Source organism: Melospiza melodia, chromosome 1 (genome assembly GCF_035770615.1).
Source record: "Melospiza melodia melodia isolate bMelMel2 chromosome 1, bMelMel2.pri, whole genome shotgun sequence".
Classification (NCBI taxonomy): domain Eukaryota; kingdom Metazoa; phylum Chordata; class Aves; order Passeriformes; family Passerellidae; genus Melospiza; species Melospiza melodia.
In genome coordinates, this window is record NC_086194.1 from 36,255,693 (window position 1) to 36,270,050 (window position 14,358).

The 14,358-nt window shown below is 40.4% G+C and overlaps 1 protein-coding gene across 1 annotated transcript; it reads right to left on the reverse strand.

Moving 5' to 3' along the window:
- Nucleotides 1-269: 269 nt before the first annotated feature.
- DAZL (deleted in azoospermia like) lies at nucleotides 270-14,034 on the reverse strand. The gene is made up of 11 exons (XM_063176793.1): nucleotides 13,843-14,034; nucleotides 11,971-12,105; nucleotides 11,556-11,647; nucleotides 10,190-10,241; nucleotides 5,987-6,053; nucleotides 5,526-5,659; nucleotides 4,158-4,238; nucleotides 3,332-3,388; nucleotides 2,167-2,268; nucleotides 1,327-1,425; nucleotides 270-603 (listed from the first exon to the last, which is right to left on the reverse strand). The coding sequence occupies exons 1-11, from the start codon at nucleotides 14,032-14,034 to the stop codon at nucleotides 550-552; spliced, it is 1,065 nt and encodes a 354-aa protein (XP_063032863.1). The 3' UTR covers nucleotides 270-549.
- Between the last annotated feature and the right edge of the window lie 324 nt (nucleotides 14,035-14,358).

Genomic DNA, 14,358 nt, shown 5'->3' on the forward strand with positions numbered 1-14,358 from the left:
GTGATGCTCAAGACTGCAGGTACATAGACTGCCATCAATGAACATAATCACATTGATTATGTCGTCTAAAGGCAAGCAGGACTTAAGCTCAGTTACAACTTCTCATCTTCCTTTGCACTGATTTAAAAGCTCAGTCTTAAAATACATTCTCTTGGGCAAATAACTACTTCCATTTTTAAACTGCAGGAGTTAACTGGTCAATGAGTCAAGTGGTAGTTAACGAAAAACCATGTGCTAATGAAAAACAACATGTAATATGCAAACTGTACCTTAAAGCTCAGAGAAAAATCCACATAAAGGAAACATATAAACTCTCTAACATTCCAGTCAGTTATCAGGGGAAGCACACAAACAGTAACACTGAAGTTTGTCAACTCTTACAACTTCGAACCTCAAACTACTCAAGCAACAACAACAGTATCAAAACATGTAGAACAGGAGTACAAACATAACCTGAAGTAACTTTGAGGAATGTTACATTCTGTGTTGCTAAATTGAACTGTAGTACCATCTAGTTAATTAATTTAGATACTTTGAAGTCTTTGTTGATCAAATGGCTTTGTGTACTGTCTTTCCTTTTCTGAAGTGGTATGTCTTACCCTCCTGGGATGGGATACAAGAGAGGACAAGAAAAAAAATTCCATTAATCAGAATAAAGGAACCAAAGTCTCATGAAAACTATCTCCCAACACCCTGTACTCTATTCATCCCTCTCCAAAACTGACAAAACACAGCTTCTCCAGTCCCATTTCAGAGTACACCTGTCGTGTTCACATATCTGTTGTTTTACAAAAAGGAAGCAAGGTCTTAGAAATTAATAACCTGAAATTACATATGACTTGGAATGTAATCAGAAATTGCAAAACTACGAAGATGGAATACATAGAGCAAAAAAAGAACAACCAGCTTACCAACCTGGACTATGATTTATTGGTTAAAGCAGAGACAAAGCATAACTAGGCACCATCCACAGTAGCTATTTCACTGTACAGACTATCAAGGTATAAAGTCAACATATCCTCTGTCCAAGCTAGGGAGTAATCTACTGCTTTCAGCCATGTCACTGAGAAATGACTAGTCAGACTTATGCTCTAATTGTTCATTAGTTGACTGCTCAGCAATTTTTATGCTGTCCTGATTAAACCCACTGAATCCAATTTCAGCACTTCTTTCCATCATTAAGCACACATCTCAGAGTGTGTACAAGGAAGAAAAAACTCAAGTGGCATCCACAGATATGAATTGCTTCATTTTTATGGTATCCTGTAGGTGAACACAGTGAACATCCCTATGTTTCAGGGATATCTTTTTACTTTGACTACATACCTTTACATTGCTGTCTTGTGATACAAAGTCATTTGTCAGCTGGTTCTCAGGATTAGACAGACAGGATAGTACTGTTTGCATGCCCCTGTCCACAGACTTCTGAAATACAGTAAGAGGTGCATATATAGTAATAGGTTATTTTCTTAGTTAGGACATTACTAGCTAGCAATGCCAAGGTGTCACAGGGTTTACTTGGAAATCAGGATTCCTCAACTGCCTTGTGTTTCCTGAGATACTTGTAATTTTTTTGTCCCTCCTAATCTTCTAAAATTACTAACTCATTATCCCCCTTCAGCATTACAGCATAACAATTCTGATCAGTGACATGCCAGTTCTCTTGTGAATGAGGCTGACAGCAGAGAAATGGAATTTCTCCCTTAGAAAACTGAATTCAGAGCAAATTGTTCACTAAATTGGGGCCACCTTCCACAAAACAGTAAGAAAGGGTGAAAGTTACCAACTCAGATATTTGAAGTTTAAAATAAATCTACCTAAGACAGCAGGCAGTGCTATTGAATCTACTTTTTTAGTACCTCTAATTTTCCCTGGAATTTCCACAGATTAGGCAAAGTCTTGTCAGTAGACTTAATCAGGTAGTACATACACTTTATCCAGCCCTCAGCACTGCAAACAAGCACTAACAGTTTCAAGGAAATTTGAGACTTCTGAAGTTGTACACAGAAATCAGATATGTGGGACTTAACAAGAGGCTGAAAGGAGCAACTATAACCCTGACTTCTAGGATATCTGTCCAAGGCCCCTGACAAAGCTATATAACCCTCAAATTTCTGGGAATGGCAATTATGATAAAGAATATTAAAGTTTTGAGAAAGCACTTACCTTTTGTGGGCTGCTAGGCAACTGCGTGGGCTCTGGAACAGCACATTCCATCTGTATAAATCCTGGATCCTCAGAGCCATGATAGTTCACTGAAGTATACACCTAGAGTGTTTTAAAGTATTAGAATGTTTCAGTAACACTGGAATAACATGCACACTTATGGTGTCACTGATCCTCATCTATCCATAAGATGTGCCAAGTTCATCTTTGCAGTTTTGGTAAGTTTCATGAGTAGGGAAATGCTGTGCCATGACCCGTTTAACTTTGACAGTTAAGAATGATACCTAAAGTTGCTTAGCTGAGATAGTTTTAGAACACTTGTCTGCTCCTACAATCAAACTTGTAACATTTAACAATGAAACCCCCATGCACACCTACTCTAAGAACATTTTGGCCTGCTACCATTGAATTGTGAAGTGATACATTATGGCTGTATAATGTATCCACATTCACAGATGTTATTAAAACAACTATTTCAAGCCAATAGTGTAATCAATATTTCAATGACTTCTGGCAGCTTTCAGGAAGAGAATACGACTTATGAGAAAATGACCTACTACAGCTTTTAAACACTTAATCAAAACTGTAGTCAATAAATACACCTAAACATACAAAAATACCCAGAGGACAAGTTTAAATTCTGACATTGTAAACAAATAGAATATTTTTCCCCCTTCTCACAGGCGTTACTCGCATTAAGTCACAGAACACAAGGAATTTTTTCAGAGGCCAGCAGCACCATCTACAGTTTGTAGTAGCCTGAGAAAATTGTTAAAGTCTATTGGAAGGAGCCAAAAAATTCATCAGTATTTGCAAAGAACATGGAGACTTTTTAAACTTAAAAAAAACTGTACATCAGGTGAGCTTACTTTAACTTTTCCTGACAAACCAACTCTATTTTACTTAGAATTTCAGAGTTCTGTAACTAGAACATGTAGTTCTAGTGCCAACACCAGGCAGATCTCTTCCACCAGGTAACTCAAAAAAGCACTTACATCAGTAGAAATTCTGAATGGACAACATACAATCTTATTAGCAATTACAGATTTGCAGACCAGATTATACAGATCCATACAACAAACAGACTTTTTTGTGAAGTATCAAGCTGTAAAAACAATGTGCTAATTAAGAAGACAATTTCAGAAGTCTAACTTTGTAGACTTACCGGAGTTGGAGGTATTACATAATTTCTTGGCTCCCCAGCAAGCCACTGTGGTTGAGCCTTAAACAAAAATTGGACAAGAAACACCTTTTACTCATTTATGTCCAACACAGACAAGTAACTGCTCTGTAGGAGCCACTGGTTATAGCATTTTATATCTGGATTTTTCAAAAAACAATTAATTAATACAGTCTTACATCCAGCAAGACACCTTTCTTTATTCAACTATCACCTTCTCACTCCAAGGTAAAGAAAAAATTAAAAATATTCCTAAATATTAGAAAAATAAGAGCAACCAAATACCTACATTGAAAACAGATCTCAAGGCTCTAGCTGTTTCCAGTTACTCCCAGTTTAGCATTAGTAACAGGACTTAGCCACGCACTTCACTTGTGAGTTCAAACGCCACTATCAGCCAAGCACCTTCTGACATTTTCATAGTGCAAGAGCACATCCTCCCCATACACAGCTAGCATGGTATCATCTGATAAGACTGATTCCAAGTACCTAACATCCTACACTACAGCATGTACAAATGCAAAACTCCCTCCCACAAGTACTACTAATTCGCATACATTCTTCTAATTTCAAAGTTGTTTTATCCCAGTATATTTAAGAAAACAGTAATGAAACTATAAAAAGAAAAGAGTATGCTAATTTACTCAACAGTTTTCATCACCATTTTGTTTTTGCTTTAGTAGCTGTGAAGAAGTGAAGGAAGATAGATTCCAAAAAATGAGAAGCACAGAGATCAGACTCCAGTTAACACTTCATTCCAGCTTAGTCAGGTATCCAACAGCCTTTCTGCTTCTAGTAAAACTTGACATACCTGATAGTTGTAAGCAGGTTGATATCCTATGGGAACTTGCTGCTTTAGCAGTACAGCTGGTGATGAACTGTATGGATAGGGCTGGAAAGAAAGCTTTTTTTTAAAGAAAACCCTGCAAGTTTGAAGCAAGATACAAGTATGATATTTGTAGAGGTATTAGCCAGGAGCACATTTTTAGAAGTTACACTGTTATTTCAATTCCTGTGCAGACTAGACTCACTATTTAAAAGCAACTTTTAGACTTCCCACAGGGCTTGCTTCAGTACTTCAGGCACTAATAACATCTATAAAGTGAGATTCCAACTCTTATATATCTAAAAACCCCATTTCTGCTTGTAACTGATCTTTTATGTAATTTCAGAAGTGCAAGTCATGCCATAAACTTTGAGAGGTAGATCTGAAGCAGACTGACATCTCTGAAATAACAGAGTACAATCTGAAGGATCAGTTTCTAGGAGGAAAAGGAAGCTAAGTACTCAAATTAAGACAATTTTCTAGTATGTCTTTCCTGAAAGTATTCTGACACTGTGAACATGGAACTTTCCCAGATTCTTCAGGGAATACTGAAAGGCAAATTCCAACCTTTAAGAGAATTAACGCACTTAAATTAATAAACTAAAGAGAAACAGCAAAAATACTATTATCAAGCTCTCTGCCTTGCAAGAAAGTATTTCTGCAAGACTGCTCTTCCTCCTTGCTTAAGATTTACAAAACAGGGTCAGATTGTAGTCAGTACTGCCCCATCATACAGTAATGCAGTAAGAGAGCCTGATCTGGTTCACTCCCACAGCACAGGACTCATATCCAGGCCAGAAGCACTGTACCCACCCCTCAGAAGGAATGCTCATCTGCAATACTGTGCTGGGCACAGCTATTAACAGCAGATGCTGGAACACTGCTCTTGTAACACAACAGCATTTTAAAACCAAGGATGTGTTTGGCTAGGAGAAAAGCACCTGAGAGAACTTCTTATCCCACTCTTAGTCTACAAAAATACATTTTATATTTCATAGTTTATTCTGAAGCAGGACAGCAACACATTAAATATCTGGATACATTTCATTTGTGAACTGCATCTGTGATAGGCAGTAATAACTCAGTCTTCCCTCCACTTTCAACAGCTCTCATTCTTAAAGGGTATCTCCTTTTTGTTTTAGAATGAGTTAACGTCACTGAATCAAATTTTCAAGGTTGCTGGCATTCCTTTGAAATGGTTTGAAGCTGGGTGCTTCTTACTAGGGAAAGCTATATGATAACAGGCAGGTAAAGTCAGATTGGAATCTCAATACATACTCCAAAAGTCGTACGTGCTTGCACCTTCCAAAATATTTATTTATGATTCAAAACCAGTGTCAGGAGCAGTCCTACCTGAACATAGGGTGTTACTGGGTTCATGACAGCTGGAGGCTGCACATATGTCTCCATACTCTGATTACCCCACACACTCTGGAACTGTGGTGGAGGAGGACCAAGAACTATTTGTCTGGGATGCACGCAGGAATCTTGTTTTGAAACAGATAAAAACAGTATTAAAGACATTACCACATCTATTTCATTAGGAATCTGAATTCAAGCTGGAAAAAACCTTAAGGGTTCTGAATCACAAATTTACCTCAATATTAACTATACTGTATTGTGCTACCAACCTCACTCTTATTAAAACAACATCATACAAGTGAGGTCACAGAAGTCAGAACCCAGGTGTAACTAAAATAGACATACTGCATCAGATAAAAAGTACTTGCAACGATAATGATGTATAATTAAGAAAAAAACCCTGTTATATTATAATACCTGCAATATGAAAAGATTTACTTAGATATACTTACTTAAATTTTGTTGTTTTCTGATTGCTGGCCCCAGTTTCAGCTTTTTACCGTGGAAGTTGATTTGTGACTGAAAGACAGGTTATTCTCTGTAAGCTGGGAATCAGCAAGGTGAGAAGTTTGTAGGATTTTAAAGAGACTGGACTCTGCTTCTACATCACAGTACAGCAACTCTCATAAAGGCTCAACAACCTCCAGTCTCCTCTCTCTACACCACATGCCTTTTACCTCAGATTTCCTGCAGTGCCCTCAGCTCAGCAGCCTACTCACCAACCCTCCAAAATTATGTATCACTGGCCCCAATAGTAACATGCACTACTCCAATTTGCAACTATGTATCAGTGACCGTCAGCCCTGCTGCTTTATACAGACGGGTGTTAACTATTCCTGTCTCAGTGACAGTACTATTGCAAAGTGACCACAGTCTCAGGTCTCTAGTGTAAGATTTTTGGTTTAGCCCTATTAGCACAATTCTAGTACCAAGCATTAAAGTCAGTATTGGATGCAGATAGTCTGTCTAGATTCTCTATCACATGCAACTCTACAGAAATGCCTGCTTCACAAGAAAATACATGGTTTTGCAATTTTCTCCAATTTCTGCTAAAGGGAAGTGCTTTGAACAGGCAACAGCAACTGTATTATTGCCTGCAAAATAAGAATATCGTGATTACAAAAAACTTGCTCATTCTAATTTCTATTAGTACAAGAAGATGATTCAACAGATATGGGGGTGAAAAAAGGTGCAATAACCTGACTAGTTTGACAGGTGGACTTGTTTGGTTTTTATTTTTTTCAGAGGTGTCTTGATTGATTTTGAGCATTTTTAAATTAATTCTGGAATCCTGCTGTGCCCAAAATCATGCAACTACTTTCTCCACCTCAACAATGGAAGGTCCTAGGAGACAGGCCTCCTCTCTAAATGAAAGACAACTTTCCAATGTGAACTGCGAACAGATTCATGCTGGAGCACAGTGCAGTTACATAACTAAAGCAGAGGAAAAACCCTGCCCGGGCTGAACAAGGCTACAAGGCCTTGTTGAACAGGCAGATGAACACAGGCACTGAGAGTAATTTTAGTTAGAGAGGCTCTATTATGCTTATTTACAGAAAACACTGTGACCACTCAGTGCAGATAGGGCCTCAAGTGATTTAGTGCAGTAACCTTTGCATATAATTTGAGCTCTACAAGCCCCATGTTAATGTCTTCCTTTCTTCAATCCTCTCCAAAAGACAACATGCTCTATCTGAACATGCTTCTTCCTGAGAGGGCAAGTATTTGTACTGCCTGCAGACCTGAAATGTGCACTGAAAAGAAAACCCACAATATGCCTCTGGGTCTTCCAAGACCTCTGGTACACAAACCCAGATCAGGAAGTACTATATTAACAGAGGAACACTGCAGGCTCCAGTTTTGAAGCACACACAGAAAATCAGTACTCTGCATGACTCCAATGTCAATGCTACTCAAGAGGTTTCCACAGAAATTGTTACCTCAGAGCAAGCATGCCACACTGATGTAGCATAATAAATGTAATACATAGTTAAAAGAAAAAGGTGTTCTCAGATGAAGTCTGTTGCTCAGTACAGCAGTCACTGTATATTTTTGTCATCATACCACATCAAGTAACAGTAAGCTTTTAAAATCTTTTGGTGAGTATCAAGGATCTCCTGCTGGGGTTTCATTACTCTCCACTTTATTCAAACATGTTCTCTTCCCACTTACAGAGCTGGATGGCCAGTAAACACATCTGCACATCAAAGCACACTACATTTGTGCCTGGCACATCTATCTGGATTTGTCTTTCTGATCTACTTCCCTATCTAAGAGCTTCAGAAGCAAATGAGAGACTGTTCATCCTCCAGAGACACAGGAGTTTTCTGAGGCAAATACTTGAAAGAGGCAAGGATTTCAATACACATTATTTTCACAGTTACTGTATTCAGGCTGGGGAGAAAGAGGGAAAATAAAACGCTTTGTCAGTGGTTTGTGACCTGCCCAAGTCTATCAGAACCAAGTAACTGATCTGGTTATAAGCGCCGTAATCTAAAATTTCTCTGATATCAAACTCCCAAGATCAGAAGGTCTGTAACAGTTCTACCACTTCATCTCCTCTGTTTGCTACACAAAAACTATATGGTGACAGTGTCGTGGTTTAACATCATTTGGTTTTTAGTTAAGGAAGAAATCCACCAGCTACCTAAGTGATTCCCTATAACAGCCTTGGCAGGACCTTTCTTCAGACCTGACAAAACCAACCAGCTGGCTAGTTTTCAATACTGACACTCTATTAAATGACTTAAAAAAAGCTGAACACATCTCTGTGAAACCACACTTAAAAATGAACAAAGCCCAGGAAAAACTCTCTTGCTTCCAGCCTTTGAACACTGGCCAGGCCCTGCTCCGCCTCACAGCCAGGTTGGTGGAGATTCTGCCACCACCGAGCCTGGCCTCGCTCTGGCTGTGAGCTGCTGAGCCATCCGCCGGCACTGTGGGAAAATCACACGGCTAAGGACAGAGGCAGCCCTGCAGCTGGAACTGACTGCAGCAGCGGCCGGCAAGCAGCAGAGATCACATGACCACCTGCAGGCCTGGTCTCCTTTACACGGCAGGAGAGGCTCCTCTCCCTAAATGAACTGAAGAAAAGATTATTTTAAAAGTGGTAAACTGACTGAAAATACCACATTTGTCTTTTCAAGTTGTCAGGAGGAAAAGACAGAAGACTTGAGAGTAGGAAAAGTGTTCCGAAGGTTTATTCTGATTTCTTATTATTTTTCTTCTAGTCCTGTTAATAAAGTTTTCTTTATACCCTTTAAAGTTTCGAGCCTGCTTTGCTCTCCTCCTAATCCTTATCTCACAGCAGAAAATGAGTAAATGATTCTAGTGGATGCAGTGGTGTTTGGCCAGTACTTAGACCCACTACACACATAAACAGCCACAGCACAATCTAGAAGGCTTAAAAAATACTTGCACCCCAGGTAGCACAAAATGCACAAAATACTGCTAGAGAAACATATTTCAACTACTGAGACATAAATAAAAAAATTAATCCTGTCTTCCATGATACTGTTACTCCTATGCCCTGGGTAACCCAAAATGTTATTGTATTTTATCTGTCTGTGCCCAAAATTGTTACTGTCTCTGAAGACCTTGGAGCCAGAAAACACAACCATGGGGCAGTGGGGCAAGTGTCCCAGCCTTTTGAAAGGTCAAAGCAGAGACAGCACTCTCTTGCCTCATGGTCTTTGCTCAAGGCAGAGACTCTGCTCTGAGGTTTTTTACCCCTCTTTTCTCTCTTGCATCCTGGACAGGCTCAGGGTGAATCCCACCACTGCCTGTCTGCACCAGCGTGGAGCAGCCCTGCAGAACTGAAGGCACAGCCACCCCAGCCCAGCTGCCTGGCCGGCTGCTGCCAAGGAAGGCAAATCCCTCTGTGAGTTCTAGCCCTTGACCAAGTACCAGCTGCATTCATCAATGAAGAGGTAAGAAGGGGGAGGCTGTCACCATTTCCCCCTTGTCTTTGGAACTACAAGGTTGGTCAGTGGCAGAGGCCACTGTTTTGGGGAGGTGTCACCCCACCATTTCAAGTTCCTCTTTGTTCCCTGGGAATCCAGGAGATTCCAGCAACTTTGTAACTAGTGACTATTACTGTTATTTTTTTGCCTGTTGCCATTTCCTTCTTTATTAGCAAACTGTTATTTTTTCACTTATATCTATCCATATTTGTTTCTACTTATTCGTGGAAAGGGATTGGTCAACCTAAAGGAGAGATGACTCATTTTAGAGTGTCCCACTTTAATTATCTTAAACCAAGACATCTCAATAACTAAATGTCTACATTTCTGCCATAAGCAAAAGGGTTCTGTGACAATCATCCACTACCAAAAGCAAGCAGCAAAACACCTCAAGGCTTTCAAGCACTAAATAAATGAGAGCAATCAAACAAAATTACATGAGATGTCTGACCACACCAGGCTAAAAACTAATATGCTGAAGACTAATCTTGCTTCTTATTTAAGCAAATACACAAAGATTTTACCACCAGCACACATTTTAGGAAAGTTTACTTTTTGGGCAGCCCTAGACTTTGTGTGTCCTAGCTTACTCTCTCTACAGGGGACGTAACTTGGCTTCCACAAACTTGTCTCTAACCTTTGTACCTCTTCATACCTCTAACTTCTTAGTCATTTGAACAAAGTTGAGCTTACCTCAACTATCTTTTGAACATCCACATTGTCCAGGAAAGACACAAATCCATACCTAAAAAGGAAGAACAGACTACTCAGTAATCAGTATCATTTGATTTTAGGCCAAATGTTTGAAACAAGACCAGTTAACCACGTGCCAGGTACATTATATTGCACATCAAAATTATCAACTAGGACATTAATTTATGACTCAGGCCAGATGCAAGAAACTAAATGCCAGATTTTAGAATAATATGAAATAAGGCCTATTTTTCCATTTTAACTACTCAGAATGAGGACTGCTGTTAATATTAGCAACTTAAAGTTAAATTTTTAAGTAAGATCTGACTTATCTTTTAATTTTATATTTACTACAGAGGTCTGGATGGAAGCAGCATTATAGGAACAGTAACACCAGTCAGTGGGAGGGAAGCAATTCTTGAAGAGGTTTTTCAGTTTATTTCACTGCATTCCTAGTCTATCTCGTCTACACAATTAAGATAATTTCAGAGCATTATAGTAACAATTGTGTCCCATTAATGGAATAAGTCAAATGATTATCAATACTTGTAACATACACTAACAGCACAGCAGGGTTCACTTCACAGACTAGGAAGGGATATGAGAAAATGAATTTATTTCCAGCTCTTCCATTGCTATATATGCTGAAAAAAAAGATATGACACTGTAGGAGCTAAGCATAGAATGTAAGAAAAATTCTCACTGGAAGGAACTTCAAGAGGGAGAAGTCCCTCCTTCTCATCAGGAGGGATAACTTCAAAACTGGGATGGCCTCCCCAGAACTCAGCAGGGTAAGGTCCTTCATCTTCTTATTTAAGGGTTTCACCACGGTTATCCAGAACTCCTCAATATATTCAAAGGGAATTTCCTTGTTTCAACTTTGTTCACATACTTAGTCTTCACCCAAAGAAGTTCGGGCTGTTTGCCTCTAGAACTTATTCACAAGTGTCAGGAGAGGGCAGAGTCATTGCCCTGAATAAGCCATTTAATTCTCTTAATCATCCTGAACTGTCCCCTGATTTTTAGCTACTCTAGCCAGCAGAAGAGTCCCGCATAAGAATTGGCTGTGTAAGCATCACGCGTCAGGCTTTGTTTTCAATGATTGAGTGACAGTGAGCTTCTTTTCCCTGAACAGAGAGGTTGAAGTAAAAAAAAATTAATGCTATTCTTTGTAAGATTATACAGATTTAGTTTGGGGCAGTATAGATTAATTGGTTTCAGTCTTAACTCACAATAACAGCAGACTGCAGTTAGCATTAAGGCTTCAGCATGTCAAGTGTGTTGCTAAGCATCTGCTCATATCACCTACTACAGAACGCTGTCCACATAAGCAGCAACTTAAAACAACAACTCTTATTCTACCCACCCCTTTGAAACACCAGTTCTGTCAGTGATGACCTTCACCTCCTTCACAGTACCATATTGTTCAAAGACACTCCGAATTTCTGCTTCATTCATCTAAAAGAAAACAAGGTCTTAAACATCTTCAAAAGCATTCAACTGCTTAGAACTGATTGAAAGCAGGCAAGTACCACTTTTTAAACCCATTTTCCACTACCATAAGAACTAAAAGTTAGTTTTGGAAGACATGTTCCAGAATTCTCCCATGATGTCATGTCATTATCTTCTAGACTGGCAAATGCACACACAAAGAAAAAAAAAAAAGAAAAACCACCACAAAAAAATTTTAAAATCCCCACTAAAAGAGGAGCAAAATTTTCACTTATTCTCCACTGATGTACCCTATACCCTATCTTAAACAATTTAAAGTGTACACATACCCTTATGTCAATTCCACCAACAAAGACTGTGTTGGGCATGACTTTTCCTTCTGGTAAAACATAGCCCTGACTGACTGTTGCTGAATAGGCAGTGCCCTCCGTGGCACTTGAACGCTGGGTCTCCACATGTGCTGCCTAAAAAATTTAAACAGAAATATTTATTTTAGTCAATTAGATTACATTTTAACACACCAGAATGCCTGCACCTTCCTATAGATATAGCAGGTGACAAGGAATTTCAATTGCACAAATGGACCATCATTGGCTCTAACACCTCAGTTCAAATGAAACTGGCTCTACAAAATCTGGCAGGAAGATTAACACGAAGCAATCAGTTTTTCACCCACCTGGTACTCTGCTTTTGTTTGGCTGCATACCCAGCTAAAGGGCATTTGAACTGAAATCTGAGATGGCAACTCCTCAAGCTGACCTAACTGCTGCTTCTACTTCTTTCTTTCTGGATGTGTCAGTGAACCAAGCTAGAAGTGGTATTCACTTTGCTGTGCAAGTTCTCTGGCAGCCCTAAAACAGGAAACGGCTCTCAGGGGAGGAGCCCAGCAAGTGCCTGAACCAGCTGAAGGAAGCTGGCAACCACAGACACTGCTGGCAACCACAGATGCTGCTGGTACACCTGTCACACACAGCCTTGGCCACCATGGAAGTGCAGTGCTCGTGTCTCACACTAATGAGGCAGAATTTCAAAGAAAATAACTTATTTAACACTCTCACACATTATGTACCTGAAAGAAAGAAAGAATAAACAGACTACTTAGGCATTCCAGCAAGCTGGGCAACATGAAAAATAAGATTTATTAATACATGCATTTACTAGAACTTGAAAAGGAGATCAAAACCGCACAGTGGTAAAATTCTCCTAGAACAAAAAGAAAGAAAATCTCCCTCCGAGGCCACTTTTCAAGTCCTCAGTAAGATGATGGAAAACGCTTGCCAATGCAAAAAAATTACTATTTTATCTAAACGCAAATAATTTTGTGAACATAGCACTACACAAATGACTGTTCTACATACACGATGCACAAAGACCTCACACTGCTGCTGAATCAGTGTCCAAAGCCTAAACCACCTCAAGTTCTGAAGTGGGAAACACTGCCTATGATACTGGAACTACAGCATCAGCTGAAGTGACTCACCCCTTTAGAATTACTCTAAAAGAAGTCCACTTTGTCTATCTCATGAAGTAGCTCTGATATCAAAATTCCAGATGCCACGAATATTGGGGTTTATTCAGTTTTTCAGCTTATCAGAATTAACAGGTGTTTTTTTGCTTCTCTCATCAAAAGATCAAATTAATCTGTTTGCTCTTAATTATTCAAGTTTAAATTCATAAAGTTTAAATTGATGAGGGAAAACTGGTGCAACAGTAGTCGGGAGACTAGTTAAGAATTTTGGCAAAAGAAAATGTGGAAAAGGACGTTTGTTGGGCTACGTGGAGGAAATACCTACCTACCCACCCACGTGTGTTACAAGCATAACTCAATTTTATGCTCATCCAGGAGAGAAAAACGTTCACTTTTTTTGGCCACACAAGCCCCTGATTTTTCAAGCTTCTCCCTGCCCTCAGCACATTCTCTGTTTAAAGTAAGCAGTAGTTTTTTGTTGGATTGTTTTTTGGTTTTTTTTTTTTTTAATTGAAGCATTTAAACCCCGTGACCCACGCCCCGCTGCGCGGACGCTGAGCAGTCTCCATGACAGCGCGGGCGCCTGAGGGAAGAACGCGGCTGGCGCCGCAGCCTTCCCGCTGGGCACTAAGCGGAGCCCTCGGCCCAGCACTGCACGCTAGGCACAACCTCTCCTGTATAAAAAAAAATAAAAAAAAAAAAACCAAAACCAAAAACAGCCTCACCACCTTACTCGTATAGTGTTTGAAGCGTCAGTGCTACAGTCGCAAAGCACGTTTCTCACATAGAAAGAACAAACAGCAAGCAGCATGCCGGTGCGGGCCGAGGAGCCCGCGGCACTCCGGGCGTCGCCGGGCCTTTGCTCCAGCAGGGGGGGACGTAGGACCTCGGGCAGGCGAGGCGCCGCTCGTGGTGCCGCCGCCATTTTACCTCACACTTCGGCTGCTCAGCGCCGACGGGGCGTGGGCAGGACGGTTTGGCGCCTCAGGACATTGAAAGCTATTCGCAAGCCCCAGACAAAGGGCCCTGCCGGAGCCTACGCGCAGCGGGTACACCGCCATGGGCAGGTGGCGGGGCACCCGCCCAGCCTTGCGGGACGGCGCTCCTTTAGCGCAGTCACAAAATGGCCGCTCGAGGGTGTGAAGCGTGTTCCGACGCCAAGCACCCACACACACACCCCGTAAAGCCGACAGGTACGAGCCGGACGTTCCCCTGCAGAAGCCCCCGGCCTTTTAATGGCGGTACTCCC